Raw genomic sequence first — 20,664 nt, 5'->3', positions numbered from 1 at the left:
AACCTCCAAACGAGCTTCAATGTTATATAACTATCTTCCGTGGCCTCCAACTGCTGTTAAATGCAGGTAAACCTAAATGCATGCTCTTCAACCGATCGCTGCCCGCACCTGCCCACCCGTCCAGCATCACTACTCTGGACGGTTCTCAACTAGCCTACTTGGTTAAATAAAGATGAAATAAATAAATAATAAATAAAATAGCCATGGTATCCAAAATAATGGCTTGTCCAGCATTTTCATACATGACCCTAAGCACAATGGGATGTTAATTGCTTAATTAACTCAGGAACCACACCAATGTGTAAGCACCTGTTACCAATATACTTTGTATCCCTCATTTACTCAAGTATTTCCATTATTTGGGCAGTTACCTGTAGGTTGTGTAGTACAATGGAATGTAACGTAGTCTGAGTGGTTGTCTATAGGTCTGTCGTTGGGTTTAGACAGTATAACTGAATGTAACGTAGCCTGAGTGGTTGTCTATAGGTCTGTAGTTTGGTTTAGACAGTATAGCTGAGTGGTTGTCTATAGGTCTGTAGTTTGGTTTAGACAGTATAGCTGAGTGGACTGATGTGCGTGTGTCAGCACTGGACTGCAGTGTGTTGTGTAACCTGATCCTGAGCGCTGAGCAGGGGAGCTGACCCACAGCTCTGGGGTTCTGCATCAGAGTGTTCACAGTGCATGCCTGTGGAACTGTGACAGTGGGACACACACAGCACAGAGTCCTGGCAGAAATGAATGACTTTGTCAGCTGTGTGCCGGTCGTTAACCAGGCCATTTAACATTGATCCTGCAGAACTCTCTCCATCCCTCCATCTCTCTATTCCTCCATCCACTCCTCTATACTCTCTATCCCTCCATCCACTCCTCCATCTCTCTATCCCTCCATCCACTACTTTATACCCTCTATCACTCCATCCACTCCCCAATACCTCTATCCCTCCATCCACTCCTCCATCCCATCTCCTCTATCCCTCCATCCACTCCTCTATACTCTCTATCCCTCCATCCACTCCTCTATACCCTCTATCCCTCCATCCACTCCTCTATACTCTCTATCCCTCCATCCACTCCTCTATACCCTCTCTCCCTCCATCCACTCCTCTATACCCTCTATTCCCCTCCATCCACTCCACTATACCCTCTATATCCACTCCACTATACTCCCTCCATCCACTCCTCTATACCCTCTATCCCTCCATCCACTCCTCTATACCCTCTATCCCTCCATCCACTCCTCTATACCCTCTATCCCTCCATCCACTCCTCTATACCCTCCCTCCATCCACTCCATCCCTCCACTCCATCCCTCCATCCACCTCCATCCACTCCATATACCCTCTATCCCTCCATCCACCCATCCATACCTCTATCCCTCCATCCCTCTATACCCTCTATCCCTCCATCTCCTCTATACCCTCTATCCCTCCATCCACTCCTCTATACCCTCTATCCCTCCATCCACTCCTCTATACCCTCTATCCCTCCATCCACTCCTCTATACCCTCTATCCCTCCATCCACCCTCTATCCCTCCATCCATATCCTCTATACCCTTTCTCATCCCCACTCCATCCCTCTATCCCTCCACCCACTCCTCTATACCCTCTATCCCTCCATCCACTCCTCTATACCATCTATCCCTCCATCCACTCCTCCATCTCTCTATCCCTCCATCCACACCTCTATACCCTCTATCCCTCCATCCACTCTTCTATACCCTCTATCCCTCCATCCACTCCTCTATACCCTCTATCCCTCCATCCACTCCTCTATACCCTCTATCCCTCCATCCACTCCTCTATACCCTCTATCCCTCCATCCACTCCTCTATACCCTCTATCCCTCCATCCATCCTCTATACCCTCTCAATCCCACTCCTCTATACCCTCTATCCCTCCATCCACTCCTCTACTCTATCCCTCCATCCACTCCTCCATCCCTCCATCCACTCCTCTACACCATCTATCCCTCCATCCACTCCTCCATCTTTCTATCCCTCCATCCACTCCTCTATACCCTCTATCCCTCCATCCACTCCTCTATACCCTCTATCCCTCCATCCACTCCTCTATACCCTCTATCCCTCCATCCACTCCTCTATACCCTTTCTCACTCCATCCACTCCTCTATACCCTCTATCCCTTCTCCACCCCGCAGTCCTCTCTACTCTCCATCATTCAATCCTTATATCCATTTGTCTTTATGCCCTCCATCCCTCTACGACTTTTCCAACTCCCCCTCTTTCTCATTGGGCATTCCTGCAAGATGACCAACCTGCCTCCTTTTCTCTCCTTTCTCTCCTCCTCGCTTCCCCCCTTTCTTTCCCTCACATGACACACACACACGCACACACACACACACACACACACACACACACACACACACACACACACACACACACACACACACACACACACACACACACACACACACACACACACACACACACACATCCTCATCTCTGCACTCCTCTCAGGTATTTCCCCCAGCAGGAAGCAGTGCTGTTTGTTCCTGTGACATTAGAACCCTGAGCAGTGTATGGTTACCATGGAGATGACTGTGTAGGGATGTGTGGATGTATGTACTGTATGCATACTGTCTATATGGAAGACAACAGTCAGCCATAGAGAACCTGCTGAGTAAGGCAGATGGCCAGCGGAACGGAAGAGTCTGAAATATACATTTTGACTGCAAATATATATATGATCAATATTGACATTGACCGTTATTATCATTACCTAGAGTGCTGCTGACAAGGCTTTCCAGAATGACACCGGAAGTTATCAAATACAGAAGTTTTCAAAATAGAGCAACTTAGAGCAACCATTTTGTCTTGAAGGTGTTTTTGAGGCTCTCGGGGCTGTGTCTGTGGGTGAGAGGACTCAGAGTGGCACAGAACCAATGACATCTTGTATAAAGGTTGAGTGACAGCTTTGTGACAGGAGTGTCTGACCTGTGTGTCTTATGAGGGCTTTTGATAGTTCCTGTGGCTCCCCAACACCACTAACCTCTCTCTTTCCTGCTCACTCTCTTTCTCTCACTCTCTCCCTCTCTTCCCCTCTCTCCCTCTCCCTCCCTCCCTCCCCCTCCCTCCCTCCCTCCCTCCCTCCCTCCCTCCCTCCCTATCTCTATCTCTCCCTCCCTCCCTCCCTCTCCCTCCCTCCCTCCCTCCCTCCCTCCCTCCCTCCCTCCCTCCCTCCCTCCCTCCTCCCCTCCCTCCCTATCTCTCTCCTCCCTCTCTATCTCTCTCTCTCTCTCTCTCTCTCTCTCTTTCTCTTCCTCTCTCTAATACGGTCAGCCTAGTGAGGCTTTTTACGACTTAACCCCACTCAGTACATTCCCCTCCAACCTCCTTATTTTCCCTCTTTCTCTTCTTCTCCCTTGCTCACCCCTTGCTCACCCCTTGCTCACCCCTTGCTCACCCCTTGCTCACCCCTTGCTCACCACTTTGCTCATCGCATGCTCTTTGGTCTCCCCTCTCTGTCTTCCTCGCTGTCTCCCTTTTTCTCCCACTCTCTCTTCCTCTGTCTTTTCTCTCCCTCTCTTTTCTCTCTCTTTCCTGTGCTCACTCTGCCTTTTTCTCCCCTTCTCTATGTTACCTCTCTCTCTCTCTCTCTCTCTCTCTCTCGACAGGCTCTGCTCATAGACTCATATGGAACAGTACCTGAGGGAGAACAAATGAGAGATTCAGTTTCAGCCTGATGATGCCACTTAGCCATTAACTATCTGCAGCAAACATGTAACCTCCACGCTGAACAGAAGCCTCCCCTGCTTCCCTACCATTCATGTCCAACCCCCTCCCGTCCTCCCTCCCTCCATCTCTCCCTCTCTCTCTGTGTCTCTCATGCACTCACTTACACACACTCTCGGCTCACAGAGAATGAGAGGATAAACGCACAGACAGGAAGGACTGACCCGAGAGAGTTAGAGTGAGAGACAGAGCTAGAGAGAGAGAGAGAGAGAGAGGGAGCAAGAGAGCAAGGGGGAGAGGAACAGAGAGAGTGAGAGAGACTATCCAGCATTCAGTCTTTATGCTTTCAGCGAGAGGAGAGAGAAAAACTACAGAGCCATACTACTGCAGTCTCCCTGACTGCTGGGATATTGGAACGCCTTCACTTTTATTTGTTAACTTTTTTCACAAGCTTTCCTTATTTTTTAAGATTACAATTATTTGTTAATTCTGAAACGGAGGACCTGGCTGTTACTTTTTCTTGTGTTCTCTGGGATATTTCTCACGACACTCTGCCCTCTGGTCTCCACACTGTGGACCAGAGACCTCTCTGCCCCTGCTGTGCCCCTGACAAGGCATTGTCGAACGGCTGCTTGTCGTTTGGGCAATTGGTTGATTGTCGTCAGGGCTGGGTTGTTGCTTCTTCATCTTTGCGGGGAATGACCCTAGGAGGCGTGGGATTGGTTGCACTCCAGGGACGCTCCTGAAAAGACTGCGGAGGGGACTCAAGGCGCTGTGGCCCCACGGAACTGAGAGAGCCGCCCCTCCCCCTCATCAACCCCAAGACGCCCTATTTCACTGCAGCATGGATCTCCCCCCATTTAGAGGTAGGTACAAAACAACCCCTCTCCCAAAATACTGTACCAACCCACCCATCTCTATTTTATAAGAAAAAACACTAAAAGCAGGTGATCAAAGAGCTTTTACCAGACTCTCACATGTATTCTTTATATTAAATGTAACTCTGTGTTGAAGTGGCCTACTTTCTGTAGGTTCTTTGCTATCCCTACTGTTTAAAGCTTTATAATGCTGGGATAGTGGTGTGGTTTGGTGTGTCTAACTGGGAGAGTGGTGTGGTGTGGTGTGTCTAACTGGGAGAGGGGTTTGGTGTGGTGTGTCTAACTGGGAGAGGGGTTTGGTGTGGTGTGTCTAACTGGGAGAGGGGTTTGGTGTGCTGTGTCTAACTGGGAGAGGGGTTTGGTGTGCTGTGTCTAACTGGGAGAGGGGTTTGGTGTGCTGTGTCTAACTGGGAGAGGGGTTTGGTGTGCTGTGTCTAACTGGGAGAGGGGTTTGGTGTGCTGTGTCTAACTGGGAGAGGGGTTTGGTGTGGTGTGTCTAACTGGGAGAGGGGTTTGGTGTGGTGTGTCTAACTGGGAGAGGGGTTTGGTGTGCTGTGTCTAACTGGGAGAGGGGTTTGGTGTGGTGTGTCTAACTGGGAGAGGGGTTTGGTGTGCTGTGTCTAACTGGGAAAGTGGTTTGGTGTGTTTAACTGATGTGGTGTGTGTAAGTGGGATGGTGTGTAAACTGTAACTGGGATAGTTTAGTGTTGTGTGTTTAACTGGTGTGGTGTGTGTGTGTAAGTGGGATAGGGACATGTGGGGTTGCCATTGATTGTTCTCAAGGTCGGATACTGTATGTCAATACCCATCTCCGCTGTGCCTGACTGGAGGGGCGGATTGATGAACGAGGGATACAGGCATGGCATGAGTGGAGAGGGTTTTTTCTAACACCAGGCCAGAGGAGTGGCTGTTTGAAAGAATACTCTTGTGGAAAGTATTGAATTTGTCAATTATGTATAAGTTTGGTTGTAAAATGCATACAAATGTATCTCTTCATGTTACAAGGTTTAATGTTTGGAAATAGGGGCTGATATAAGCGAAATACGTACATACAAAATTATTACGTCCATTTAAATAATTAATACGCTTTTAAGAATCTGCAAATTGAGTTTGATTTTTGTTTCTGCCTATTTTATAATGTTGCTGAAAACATTTTTTTTAGAGAAGTGTGTGTATAAGTTGTGAGAGAGAGAGGATGTTGCGTGGCGTCACTGGTATAACTGTTTGGAACCATTGGCCCACAGTGGAAGGGGAAATCACTCACTGTGTCAGAAAGGGTGATGTGAGGGATGACTTATCTTCCTTACTCCTACTTACACAAGATGGTGGGTTACACACACATACATGCATGCATGTGAACGCACACACACGCACAAACGCATGGTTTCTCTCTATGCCTCAACTCCTTCGGTCTTTCTTATCTCTTACTGTCTCCAACTACTTCCAGTCTCTCCCACATTCCACGTTTTGTTCACGTTCACTATCTGCTACTTTATCTTTATTAGTATCACCCTCTCTCTCTCTCTCTCTCTCTCTCTCTCTCTCTCTCTCTCTCTCTCTCTCTCTCTCTCTCTCGCTCTCTCTTTCTCGCTTTCTTTCTGACGTGGTCTTCCTATCTCTCTGTGTGCCTCCCTCCCTCTCTCTCACCTCCCTTTCTCTCTCTCTCCCTCTCTCTCTCCCTCTCTCTCTCTCTCTCTCTTTCACTCTCTCTCTTTCACTCTCTCCCTCTCTCTTTCTCTCGCTCTCTCTCTCTCTCTCTCTTTCTCTCTCTCTTTCTCTCTCGCTCTACCTCACTCTCTCTCGCTCTCTCTCACTCTCTCTCACTCTCTCTCTGACGTGGTCTTCCTATCTCTCTGTGTGCCTCCCTCCCTCTCACCTCCCTTTCTTTCTCTCCCTCTCTCTCCTGCCCAGACTTGCTGGTCTGCAGTGTCTATTTCAGTCCTTCCTGGGGGTCGGATTCGGCACATCCGGAATCTCATACAGTTTATTGTCATTCAATCCTGCTGCACTCCCGGAGGGGCCAGAGGGTGGCCCCTGGGTCCCGCTGCCTGACAGCTCACGCACAGGGGAACCAGACACACACACACACAGGCAGACAAATAGCCAGGGCCCCCATTCAAATGTGGGTGGGTTGTTTTCGTGTCTGTGACCCATCAAGTGCCAACCCAAATGAAGGCCTCAACTGCAAATATGCAAATCTGGAGGGGAGGAACAAAAGAGGGAGAGGGAGCAGCTGTGTGTGTGTGTGTGTGTGTGTGTGTGTGTGTGTGTGTGTGTGTGTGTGTGTGTGTGTGTGTGTGTGTGTGTGTGTGTGTGTGTGTGTGTGTGTGTGTGTGTGTGTGTGTGTGTGTGTGTGTGTGTGTGAGAAGAGAGAGAGAGAGAGAGAGGATTGGAAAATGGATATATCTAATGACATATTCCCTGTAGGAAGCTGTGGGCTGAGAGGAGGAGGGGAGAGAAGAGAAGAGAGACGAGGAGGCGAGAAGAAGAGAGAAAGGAGGGGGGAAGAGGAGAGATGAGGGGAGAGAAGGAGGAGGGGAGCGAGGAGAGGATAGATGAGGGGAGAGAAGAAGAGAACTGTTCCACTGTTATCAGCAATAACATCAGATCAGAGCGGAGTATAAAGAGAGGAGGGCCAGGGGAGGGCCAGGGGAGTGCCAGGGTGACGGGCAAAAATAGCTCAACATCATGTTGTCATCTGCCACCCTCAGCCATTCACATCACCATTAACACCATGATACCACACTGGTCCAGCTGTCAAACCAGTATTTTGACTCACTGTGTGTGGGGGCTTTGTGTGTGTGTGAGAGACACACAGTAAATGAACACTAGGCCATCACTCTCTCTTTCTGTTTTGACTCCAGATGTTGCTTTGGAGTCCCTCTCCCTCCCTCTCTAACTGAGCTGAGCTGAGAGGAGCAGGGTCCTATGTGGCGATTGTTGTGAGTAATATGTGCTGTGCAGCTCTCTCTAGTCCTCATCCTGTTCCTGCCACAGATTGGATTACTGTGCCAGGGAGGGCAGGGGAGCAGGGGAGCAGGCCCTGGCTGCAGAGAGAGAGCCCCAGGGCAGAGCAGCGAGGCAGGGCTAACTCACCACTGATACTCCCCTAGCGCACGGCCCTGTCTTCAGGTTACCTCTGACGGCAGACTGGCCCAGTAAACATCAGCCCTGAGCTCTCTCGCTTATCCTCTCTCTCTCTCTCTCTCTCTCTCTAAATACACTGAGTGCACAAAACATAAAGAACACCTTCCTAATATTGAGTTGAACCCATTTTGCCATCAGAACAGCCTCAATTCTTCTCCGCATGGACTCTACAAGGTGTCAAAAGCATTCCACAGGGATGCTGGGCCATGTTGACTCCAATGCTTCCCACAGTTGTGTCAAGTTGGCTGGATATCCTTTGGGTGATGGACCATTGTTGATACACACAGGAAACTGTTGAGAGTGAAAGACCCAGCAGCGTTGCAGTTCTTGACACAAACCGATATGCTTAAAAATACTTATTTAAACTGTCTCCTCCCCTCATCTACACTGATTGAAGTGGATTTAACAAGTGACATCAATAAGGGACCATACCTTTCACCTGGATTCACCTGCTCAGTCTATCTCATGGAAATCGTTTTGTACAGAAGGTGTATGTATATACAGTATCTCCCTTGCTTTCTTTCTCACTTTCTCATTCCCATTTGCCATCTTGCTTACCGTCCCCCTCACTCTCTTTCTCTGTTCTGTTCTGTGCCCTGCTCTCTCCCTCACTACTCTCTCTCTGTTCTGTTCTGTGCCCTGCTCTCTCCCTCACTACTCTCTCTGTTCTGTTCTGTGCCCTGCTCTCTCCCTCACTACTCTCTCTCTGTTCTGTTCTGTGCCCTGCTCTCTCCCTCACTACTCTCTCTCTGTTCTGTTCTGTGCCCTGCTCTCTCCCTCACTACTCTCTCTAGTCATGTAATTGTTTCACTCTCTTCTTTCTCAATCCCCTTGTCTTTTTTACTCTCCTTTGTTTCTCTCTCTCTCTCTCTCTCTCTCTCTCTCACTCTTTCTCTCTCTATCTATCCTGCAGCCCCTGTATCGATGTGCCTCCTGCCCAGACCTGAAAGGCGAAGTCTGGAATTCCTTCTCCTAATTATTATGATGATTATTTTTTACATCTGAGGGCCTGAAAGTTGTGTGAGGAGCACACACAGAACGAGGAGGTGAAGGGATGAACAGATGAGCGATAGGAAGGAGTGTGAATGCTGTTGATATCATGGAAGGAGTGAGTGTTGTGTCCCTCTGGGTTTGCATCTGACCCAGATGATAAAAGCAGGAGCAGATACATAAAACAGACCTCCCAGAGCCAGGCAGATACAGCAGGCAGAAATAACAGCCAAGTATAGGAGAGGAGCCATGTCTTGGCTAGATGCTGTATTGTAGAAACAGATCTGGGCTGTTCTACCTTTCCTCATGTTGCTGTATCTATGCTTTCTCACTATGTACTGACACCATGTGCCCCAGCTGCCTTAACCTTAACCCTAACCCTAACCCCAGCCCCTGCCCTAACCCCAACCTTAACCCTAACCCTAACCCTAACCCTAACCCCTGCCCTAACCCTAACCCTAACCTTAACCCTACCCCTAACCCTAACCCCTGACCTAACCCTAACCCTAACCCCAGCCCCTGCCCTAACCCTGACTCAAACCCTAACCCTAACCCCAGCCCCTAATCCTAACCCCATCCCTTGCCCTAACCCTAACCACAGCCCCTAACCCTAACACTAACCCCAGCCCTAACCCTAATCCTAACCCCAACCCTAACCCTAACCCCAACCCAAAGCCTAAGCCTAACCCTAACCCCAGCCCCTTCCCTTCCCTAACCGTAACCCTAGCCCCAACCCCAACCCTAACCCTAACCCAAGCCCCTAACCCTAACCCCCTGCCCTAACCCCAACCCCTGCCCTAACCCCAACCCCTGCCCTAACCCCAGCCCCTGTCGTTATCCCAGCCCCTGCCTTATAACCCCCTTCCCTAACCCCCTACTCTAGCCCCAGCCACTGTACTGAGCCTGGCCCCAATACGCTGCTCCTGCCACAATCCTATTCCCCATCCATATCCCCACCCAAAGCCTGGGAGTGTCAGTTATCGATCCTCTGGCATCCACACTGGTTAGATGAGAGAAGGGGATGAACATGGAGGGATGGCTGGCTGCATTCTCTCTTACATCTCACTTTACAGAGCAGTCGGCCTGCTCAGCTGGTGGCGTTAGGGTGGGACGGAGCCCGGTGGGTAGGTGGAGGGGGAGAGGGAAGGATTCTGGGTAGTGGGAGTTGACTTCCCAAACATGGTTTCCAAGGCAACAGCTCCCACAAGGACAGGGCTTCCGACCCCTTAAGTGGGGGGAAAGAACAGCCAAGGATTCTAATGCTGCTCCAAATGCAACATGTAAACATTGCCGTACTGAATGGGTCAATAGTATTCACGCACAATAGTATTCTCAGAAAGCATATCTGTTCTGTTATAAAGTGTTATAACTGTGTAATGCAGAAACAAATGAAACAGTAAAACAGAAAGTTTAACAATTGAGATAAAATGTCTGTGTGATTTACATTTTTGCAGATGCTCCTATCCAGAGCGACTTACAGTAGTGAGTGCATACATTTTCATACTTGTTCATACTGGTCGCCCGTGGGAATCAAACCTGGTGTTGGAAGTGCCATGCTCTACCAACTGAGCCACACGGGACTGTGTGTGATCAGAGCAGATTGAGTTATGTATCCAACAGGAAGTAAAGCAGATGTCAGTCTAGAGCAACAGCAGGGCTAGCCCATCTTCCTCCTCAGAGGATACTCCCCTGGCTGCAGGGTTTGGTTCCAACCCTACTATAATACACCTTATGATAATCAGCTGCTCCTCAGGACCCTGATTAGCCCTAGAGTCAGGTGCGTTATAGTAGGGTTGGAACAAAAGCCTGCACTCTATCCTCTTGTGACCCAGACCTAGACAGGTTTATGAGATCTGTGAGGAGACCAAGACCAGCTGAAATGTTTTTAGTCGTATTTTATCGGGAGGGGTCCAAGCCAGAGAAGAGCCCATCTCTTGCTCAGCGGTGAAGGGCTTGGTCACACGTTTATAGCCTGAACCCTGCCCTGGTCCGGACGACTCTACATGATGAGGTCATGGAAAGAGTCAAGCAGCCGGCTTCTCTTAACAATTAGATGGTCTGATAGCTGTGTAGTGGATGGGTGCTGCTTCATTTGAAGTGATTACTCTGAAGGACTTCCCTTCCCTCCTCCACCTAATTTGGAAATGCATTCTGAGCTTCCGGCCTTATCTTCACTGTATGGCTGCGGGGTGGTGGTGTGTCTGGGAGTGTGTAGATATACGTTTGTGTGTGTATCTCTGCACTTTTGTGTGTCTGTCTCAGTCTATTTACTTGTGTCTGTCACAGTGTGTGAAGACATGTGTACGTGTAATCTGTCTTTGTCTACAGTATGTGTGTGTGAGGTTGGATGGTATCGTACCTTTTGCGAGAGCATCGTTGCCAGAAATTCTGACGGCAGATCCCCGGAAGGCTGGTACAGGTACAATACAGTGCCTTGCGAAAGTATTCGCCCCCCTTGAACTTTGCGTCCTTTTGCCACATTTCAGGCTTCAAACATAAAGATATAAAACTGTATTTTTGGTGGTTTGTGGCAAACTTTAAACGACACTTTTTATGGATATCTTTAAGAAATGGCTTTCTTCTTGCCACTCTTCCATAAAGGCCAGATTTGTGCAATATACGACTGATTGTTGTCCTATGGACAGAGTCTCCCACCTCAGCTGTAGATCTCTGCAGTTCATCCAGAGTGATCATGGGCCTCTTGGCTGCATCTCTGATCAGTCTTCTCCTTGTATGAGCTGACAGTTTAGAGGGACGGCCAGGTCTTGGTAGATTTGCAGTGGTCTGATTGTCACGAATCCCGTTTCCTGAGTCTGTTTTTTGCCTGTGTTCTGTCCTGGAGTGTTTTTTCCGGCGTCCTGGAACGCACCCTGTCTGGTTGCCGGGCAAGGTAGCCAGTTGGGAGTTCTGATTACCCGCACCTGTATCCCATCAGCTATCTGCACACCTGGTCCTGATCATCATCTCTCCTCTTCATAAGCCCGGACCTGACATCCATTCCCTGCCGGATCGTTACATTTACATTTACATTTACATTTAAGTCATTTAGCAGACGCTCTTATCCACGTTAGCCATGAACAGTTACTCACCCGGATCATTTACCCCATTCCCGCATGGTTGTCGGAGGATTCCACTACCCCATTGGATCCACCTATTTACTCCCATCAACTCACCACCGCTGCACGCTACGCCACCTGGGTATATCTACCCATTCACATTCACTTGTAAATAAATACTCACCTTCTTCCTACTCTCCTTGTCCTGGTCTGCTTCTGGGTTCGATTTTGAAAAAACGTGACACTGATACTCCTTCCATTTCAATATTATCGCTTGCACAGTGCTCCTTGGGATGTTTAAAGCTTGGGAAATCTTTTTGTATCCAAATCTGGCTTTAAACTTCTTCACAACAGTATCTCGGACCTGCCTGGTGTGTTCCTTGTTCTTCATGATGCTCTCTGCGCTTTTAATGGACCTCTGAGACTATCACAGTGCAGGTGCATTTATACGGAGACTTGATTACACACAGGTGGATTGTATTTATCATCATTAGTCATTTAGGCCAACATTGGATCATTCAGAGATCCTCACTGAACTTCTGGAGAGAGTTTGCTGCACTGAAAGTAAAGGGGCTGAATAATTTTGCACGCCCAATTTTTCAGTTTTTGATTTGTTAAAAATGTTTGAAATATCCAATAAATGTCGTTCCACTTCATGATTGTGTCCCACTTGTTTTTGATTCTTCACAAAAAATAGAGTTTTATATCTTTATGTTCGAAGCCTGAAATGTGGCAAAAGGTCGCAAAGTTCAAGGGGGCCGAATACTTTCGCAAGGCACTGTATATACATTCTGTGGGCTGCCACAAAAATATATATATATATATTTTTAAATAAGTTCATAAGTACAAAAGTATTTAATAATTTCACATTGGAAACGGTAAAAAATGTGCACCAACCTCTCATCCCATTCCACCACCCCTACCTATCCAACATGTCTCCATCCAACCACATCCAACCGCCCTTCACTCTGCTATTCTTAATGGCTGTTTCTGACTATGGATTTCGGTTCCTGGCTATGTCCGTCCGTCCTTCCATCCCTCCATCTGTCCTCTCCCGTCTCTCTCCTCCATCTAATCTGCTCATCTGGCTTTCTGCTTTAAATGCTTCTCCATTTGGCCTGATTACTCTGATTACGCTCCTGTCTCCCTCTCTCTTTGTCTGTCTCTCTCGCTCTTTGTTTGTCTCATTCTCTGCGAGGGCTTGCTGGCCTCTCACAGGGAAATGAAGGGAACTATCCCCTCAGGCCATTTGGCACGGGTGCAACAAGAGGAGAGGAGGAAAAGGACCTAAAAATCAGAACCAGATGTATCAGGGTATCGAATAAGCACGTAACAGCCTGTTGAACACATAACAGAAGATTCTGTTGTCGTTAGGATTTCTAGCAGATATTCAGAGGGTATTTTTGTAGGTGCGTCATCTTTACAAAAACTCACATACTGTATTATTCAAATAAAATATGAAAAACGTTATTGTCCACAGAATGTGGAGTCGTTCCCTGCTACATTATGTCCCTGTGATGAAACAAGCCAATGTGTTTGTGTGTTAATCCCAGGATACTAATGTTTTCCATCTACATTCCAATATCCACGTTGTTCCTGTTTGTGGAGGATAAGGCTGAAACAAAAGGAACTTTTTGACAGGGGCAATTTCTCTCTCCCTTCTACACCCCAGATTGGGTTACTACAATGACAACCTAGGACCTTAGTGACACTCATAGCAACTAACACACTGCAACGTTTTCCACAATTCATCTCTGTATATCTTCGGATAGGCGGACGGACAGGCAGGCGGATCCATTGCCCTTCCTTTCTTCAGAGTGAGTGTGTGAGTGAGTGAGTGTGTGAGTGTGTGAGTGAGTGAGTGAGTGAGTGAGTGAGTGAGTGAGTGAGTGAGTGAGTGAGTGAGTGAGTGAGTGAGTGAGTGAGTGAGTGAGTGAGTGAGTGAGTGTGTGAGTGAGTGTGTGTGTGTGAGTGTGTGTGTGTGAGTGAGTGTGCATGTGAGTGAGTGGGTGTGAGTGGGTGTGAGTGGGTGTGAGTTTACAGAGAGGCTGAGTTTACACAGCCATTCGAATTCTGATCTTTTTTCACTAATTTGACTTTTGACCAATCACATCAGATCTTGTTTAGAGCTGATGTGATTGGTCAAAAGACCTATTCGTGAAAAAAATATCAGAATTGGGCTGCGTATCTCAACGCAGCCAGAGAGTGAGCTGTGTAGGGGAACAGATGCTAAATTACAAGCCAGACTAATCACTTTATCTCTTTGGCCCTGCTTGGATAATAATAGTTATACTCTCAGCACTAGAGAATTTCAAAATTAAATCAAACTTTAATTGCCACATGCGCCAAATACAACAAGTGTAGACTTTACAGTGAAATGCTTACTTACAAGCCCTTAACCAACAGTGCAGTTCAATGTTCATAATGATGTTGATAATATTGCCTGTGTGGATATTGGGTCTATTTGTGTCCAGTTTATATAACTCAGTCACGTTGCTCAGGTCAGGTCTGCCTAACTGCTGTATAGGTCCACTCTACTGCATGTACAGTTTTACCAAACATGGGAAGTGAAATATTGAAGCTGTCTGCATAAATTAGTTGTGAGAAAGTAAAAAGTATGTTGACTTCCGGCTTTCCAGATGTGTTGTAAGTGGTAAAGAGTAAGGAAGAGTGATGAGCTGTTTGATGTGGTTTCTTTTAGGGGTAAAGAGGTGTGAGTTTCCTCAACGTGTTCTGGGATGAAATGTAACAGTGTTCTAAAATGTCCATCTCTCCTTCTGTTCCAGGTCTCTCTGATGTGCCGTGAGAGGTGTGACTCCCCCATCCCTGCCCCAGTCCCGACCCCATCCCCCTCCCTCGTGCCCCTCCTTCAAGGATGGACCCTCCCCCGGGTCGTGGCCCTGCCCCAGTCAGGAGGGACCTGGATGGGCTGGACCTCCAGCAGGTGCCTGTCCTCTCCCTGGACCAGATTCGCTCCATCCGGGCCAGCAATGACTATGTGGAACGCCCCGTGGCCCTGGACCACACCTCACATTCTGGCTTCTTTCACGCCCATGACGACCGCTACCCCATCACCCATGGGTACCCCCCTCAAGGTTACCTTCATGGTTACTCTCAGGGGTACCCGTCCCACGCCCCTCTCCCCCGGAGCCAGAGCCAGCAGCAACATGCCCACCTGACCCATCTGAGTCGCTCCAGTACAGCCAGCTCAGCCATGTCCCGGACCAGCGCTGCCTCCGACCAGAGACTCCTGGCGGGTCTGACGCCCTCCCACTCTAGCCTGGCCTCAGTGGTGCGCTCCCAGCCTAAAGGAGAACTCAAGCCTGAGGCTTCCCTAGGTAAAGGCCTGGAGGAGGGAGAGGACCTGGGCTTGCACCTGTTTATCTGTGAGCGCTGTGGGAGGTGTAAGTGTCAGGAGTGCTGCGCTCCGCGGAGCCTGCCGTCCTACTGGGTCTGTAGGCAGCGCTGCCTCTGCTCTGCTCAGAGTGTTGTAGAGTACGGCACCTGTCTGTGCTGCGTTAAGGGCCTGTTCTACCACTGCTCCTCTCAGGATGACGAGGACAACTGTGCCGACCGGCCCTGTGCTTGCACGCCCGCCCACGCCTGTGCTCGCTGGGGTACCATTGGCCTTCTGGCGCTGTGCCTGCCCTGTCTCTGCTGCTACCCACCTGCCAGACTGTGCCTCGCCATGTGCCAGCGGGCCCACGACCGAGCCACCCGCCCTGGCTGCCGCTGCAGCAACACCAACACCGTGTGCCGCAAGATCTCCACCTCCAACCCCAACCCCGGGCATGCCCCCTTCCGCAGCAAGTCCCTGGAGAAGCCTGTATGACAGTGGTGCACCTGGAGTCAGTCGTCGCCTGGACAACGCAGTCTTTGACAACATTGCCATGACAATGCAATCGCCCCGCCCAGCCCGTCGTGATCTACCTACCGTGACCTTTCACCTTACGTACTTTCCATACTTCTTCTTTTCCTCCTGCCTGAAGAGAAATGACCAAAAGCCTTACTGTACTTTACTGTAACTGTATTGTACGTGTGGAAACTCGAGCCGAAACCTGAAACCGCCTGGTGCTTTTTGCTGAACTGACTGCCAAACTTAACCTTACTGTGTTACTGTGTGGGCATATGTCTCTACCTTCCCCTTACTGTGTGGGCATACTGTCTCTACCTTTCCCTTACTGTGTGGGCATATGTCTCTACCCTCCCCTTACTGTGTGGGCATACTGTCTCTACCTTCCCCTTACTGTGTGGGCATACTGTCTCTACCTTTCCCTTACTGTGTGGGCATACTCTACCCTCTTACTGTGTGGGCACTGTGTGGGCATATGTCTCTACCCTCCCCTTACTGTGTGGGCATACTGTCTCTACCTTCCCCTTACTGTGTGGGCATACTGTCTCTACCTTCCCCTTACTGTGTGGGCATACTGTCTCTACCTTCCCCTTACTGTGTGGGCATACTGTCTCTACCTTCCCCTTACTGTGTGGGCATACTGTCTCTACCTTCCCCTTACTGTGTGGGCATACTGTCTCTACCTTTCCCTTACTGTGTGGGCATACTGTCTCTACCTTCCCCTTACTGTGTGGGCATACTGTCTCTACCTTCCCCTTACTGTGTGGGCATACTGTCTCTACCTTCCCCTTACTGTGTGGGCATACTGTCTCTACCTTCCCCTTACTGTGTGGGCATACTGTCTCTACCTTCCCCTTACTGTGTGGGCATACTGTCTCTACCTTCCCCTTACTGTGTGGGCATGTCTCTACCTTCCCCTTACTGTGTGGGCATCTACCTTCCCCTTACTGTGTGGGCATGCAGTCTCTACCTCCCCTACTGTGTGGGCTTCCCTTCCCCTTACTGTGTGGGCATACTGTCTCTACCTTCCCCTAACCTTGTGGGCATGCAGTCTCTACCTTCCCCTTACTGTGTGGGCATGCAGTCTCTACCTTCCCCTTACTGTGTGGGCATACTGTCTCTACCTTCCCCTTACTGTGTGGGCATACTGTCTCTACCTTCCCCTTACTGTGTGGGCATGCAGTCTGTGTGGGCATACTGTCTCTACCTTCCCCTTACTGTGTGGGCATACTGTCTCTACCTTCCCCTTACTGTGTGGGCATACTGTCTCTACCTTCCCCTTACTGTGTGGGCATACTGTCTCTACCTTCCCCTTACTGTGTGGGCATACTGTCTCTACCTTCCCCTTACTGTGTGGGCATGCAGTCTCTACCTTCCCCTTACTGTGTGGGCATGCAGTCTCTACCTTCCCCTTACTGTGTGGGCATGCAGTCTCTACCTTCCCCTTACTGTGTGGGCCACTCTACTGTAGATAGTACTGTGGCTATTCTCTGTGTGCGCCTGCCTGGCCGACCAGACCATTACTCAACAGACCAACCTCACTGTGCTGTGTGATGGACTGGGGTTTGCTCTGTTAGACTTGACCTATTTATTTATTGGACTTCCTCTTCTGTGAGGTAGAGAGTGAGAGAGAGACATAGGTAGAGAGGTAGAGAGAGAGTGAGGTAGAGCGAGAGAGAGACATAGGTAGAGAGGTAGAGAGAGAGTGAGGGAGAGAGAGAGAGACATAGGTAGAGAGTTAGAGAGAGAGTGAGGTAGAGTGATAGAGGGAGACATAGGTAGAGAGGTAGAGAGAGAGTGAGGTAGAGCGAGAGAGAGAGACATAGGTAGAGAGGTAGAGAGAGAGTGAGGTAGAGAGAGAGAGACATAGGTAGAGAGGTAGAGAGAGACTGAGGTAGAGAGAGAGAGAGAGACATAGGTAGAGAGGTAGAGAGAGAGTGAGGTAGAGAGATAGAGAGAGACATAGGTAGAGAGGTAGAGAGAGAGTGAGGTAGAGAGATAGAGAGAGCGGACCATGTGTTACATGTGAGTACAGTGAGCAAGCTACTAGTACAAATCCTAATACAGCCATTAAATAAAAGGGGTCTCTAGCAAATGTGTATTCCAGGCATGACAGAGACAGAGACAGGGTGGTCTACAGGTGTGGGCTTCCTTCCCTCCCCTCCCTCTCTGAAGAGGCATCCTGGAGCCGACAGACTGAATGGACATACAAGATGTGGCAACGAGCGGCCATGGCAGACATTTTGTCTGAGACTGATGCAAAGACCCTTTCCTAATGGTGGAACAAAGACACAAACTCTGAAACACAAACATGTATTACTGTTTGACACACCAAAAAGGGACCATGATGTACCCGGAGAATCTAAAGTGATTAAGCTCATTTAATATGGAAAGCACTGTGAGATATAGAGGTGAATCGTCTGTAGTGTTGCCCAGCTGTCTAACTAACAGACTAACCTGGGGGGCCTCCCTTATGACCAGGCAGTGTGTGTGTGTGTGTGTGTGTGTGTGTGTGTGTGTGTGTGTGTGTGTGTGTGTGTGTGTGTGTGTGTGTGTGTGTGTGTGTGTGTGTGTGTGTGTGTGTGTGTGTGTGTGTGTGTGTGTGTGTTATGTGTGTGCGTGCTTGCACGAGCATGTGTATGTGCACAAATATTTGTGTGTAAGTGTGTGTTCTTAACTGTGTATGTACAGTATACACTATATATATACAAAGGTATGTGGACACCCCTTCAAATATGTGGATTTGGCTATTTCAGGCCCACCCGTTGCTGACAGGTGTATAAAATGGAGCACACAGCCATGCAATTTCCATAGAGAAACATTGGCAGTAGAATGGCCTTACTGAAGAGCTCAGTGACTTTCAACATGGCACCATCATTGGATGCCACCTTTCCAACATGCCAGTTTGTAACATTTTTGCCCAACTACAGCTGCCCTAGTCAACTGTAAGTCCTGTTATTGTGAAGTGGAAAAGTCTAGGAGCAACAACGGCTCAGCCGCAAAGTGGTAGGCCACACAAGCTCACAGAACAGGACCGCGAAGTGCTGAAGCACGTAGTGCATAAAAAAGTGTCTGTCCCCGGTTGCAACACTCACTACCGAGTTCCAAACTGCTTCTGGAAGACACATCAGCACAAGAACTGTTGGTTAGGAACTTATGAAGTGGGTTTCCATGGCCGAGCAGCCGCACACAAGCCTAAGATCACCATGTGCAATGCCAAGCGTTGGTTGGAGTGGTGTAAAGCTTGGAACTTATGGACTCTGGAGCAGTGGAAACGCGTTCTCTGTAGTGATGAATCACGCTTCACCATCTGTCAGTCTGATGGACGAATGTGGTTTGGCGCATTCCAGGAGAACGCTACCTGTCCCAATGCATAGTGCCAACTGTAAAGTTTGGTAGAGGAGGAATAATGGTCTGGGGCTGATTGTCATGGTTTGAGCTAGGCCCCTTAATTCCAGTTAAGGGAAATCATAATGCTACAGCATACAATGACATTCTAGATGACTCTGTGCTTCCAACTTTGTGGCAACAGTTTGGGGAAGGTACTTTCCTGTTTCAGCCTGACAATGCCCCCATGCACAAAGCGAGGTCCATACAGAAATGGTTTGTCGAGATTGTGTGGAAGAACTTGACTGGCCTGCACAGAGCCCTGACACACCATCCCACCTTTGGGATGAATTAGAATTCCGACTGCTAGCCAGGCCTAATCACCCAACTTCAGTACCCGACCTCACTAATGCTCTTGTGTCTGAATGGAAGGAAGTCCCTGCAGCAACATTCCAATATCGATTGGAAAACCTTCCCAGAAGAGTGGAGGCTGTTATAGCAGCAAATGGGGGACCATCATATTAATGCCCATGATTTTGGAATGAAATGTTCGACGAGCAGGTGGTCACATACTTTTGGTCATGTAGTGTATATGTAAGTATATGTGTGTGGGTGTCATGTCCCCTCCTGTGTTAGTGTGTGTCGGGCCTGTGTATGTTTGCTGTCAGCAGAAGCCTCCTGTTTTATTTTTAGCGTCGCTGCTTCAGAGGACCCAGAGTCTGGTCAGGTTTCCTCTCCACGGCAGGCTGACGCCAGACTTCCCTGACCCCTCACCGCCTGTCTCTCCCCTCCTCACCTCCCCTGCCTGTACCCATCCCTCAGCCTCCCCTAACCCATTCCTTCCTCCCTTCTCCTCTATTCCTCCCTCCATCCTGATAGCGTTGCTGTCTACCGTGCACCAAAGAGATGGAGCTACCCCAAATTCCCAAATACAGAGGGATATCATAGGGCATGGACAGTAAGCCAGATAAGGCTTAGGAAAGGGAGCCAGATAAGAAATGTTACCTCCGTTATAGATCCTTACCACTGCGTCCACAACACATTATGCATTTTGCGTGGTCAGGGCTTTCCTCTTCTTGACAGATTCCTCTGGCCAGTTTGATCAACCTCAGGCAAGTCCTCCCCCCGACCCCACCTGGGGGTGGAGGGGGGCTAGCTAACACCTTCCAGCATCACATCTTAGGACCCCTTCCCTCCCAGTTACATTCCTACTAACTGTATGGACTAAGTAAAGGTGTCAGTGTGCTTCAGGTTGGCAGTTCAGCAGGTCAAACTGAACAAGTGCGCTCACATACTCTATTAGAAGACCATCACTTGATAAATGAGAAAGAAGCAGCAATAGTACTGTTTGTCCGTTCTGAGACGCTGTAGCCAAAATACACTTCCTAAAATAGTCAGATAACTCAAGGAATTTGTCATTAATTTTGACGTTTTTGCAGAGGAGATCTTAGTTGCTCAATTTTACATCTAACTAAGATGTTAGGTGCAATATTTCTCCAGCGAAATAATTTGAATTAAAACTATTCGTCTCACGTTGAATGACAACAAACAATCCTTACTGTTGTCCAATCACCGATGAAGAGGCCTAGACTTCAGGTACCGATTTCTGCTTGTCTCGAGAAAAAGTTTAGTGTGCCCGAACAACCGAAAACACGCTTGCCGAAGACCAAAACGAACAAAAATGTCAAAAAATGTCATCATAATATATGCAGGAACTATT

General features: G+C 48.7%; 1 protein-coding gene across 1 annotated transcript; it reads left to right on the top strand.

Annotated features, from left to right (window-relative positions):
* Positions 1-3,868: 3,868 nt before the first annotated feature.
* LOC135550626 (protein sprouty homolog 3-like) lies at positions 3,869-16,050 on the top strand. The gene is made up of 2 exons (XM_064981616.1): positions 3,869-4,559; positions 14,551-16,050. Exon 2 carries the CDS (start codon positions 14,640-14,642, stop codon positions 15,594-15,596), a length of 957 nt encoding a protein of 318 aa, XP_064837688.1. The 5' UTR covers positions 3,869-4,559; positions 14,551-14,639; the 3' UTR covers positions 15,597-16,050.
* Positions 16,051-20,664: the final 4,614 nt, after the last annotated feature.

The sequence above is a fragment of the Oncorhynchus masou genome, chromosome 12, assembly GCF_036934945.1.
Source record: "Oncorhynchus masou masou isolate Uvic2021 chromosome 12, UVic_Omas_1.1, whole genome shotgun sequence".
Classification (NCBI taxonomy): domain Eukaryota; kingdom Metazoa; phylum Chordata; class Actinopteri; order Salmoniformes; family Salmonidae; genus Oncorhynchus; species Oncorhynchus masou.
The sequence above is the reverse complement of the archived record's forward strand: the minus strand, read 5'-3'. Positions and strand labels throughout refer to the sequence as shown.

Excerpts from the sequence above, each read along its gene's own strand:
- LOC135550626 (XM_064981616.1), top strand. The coding sequence starts at position 14,640 with ATGGACCCTCCCCCGGGTCGTGGCCCTGCCCCAGTCAGGAGGGACCTG.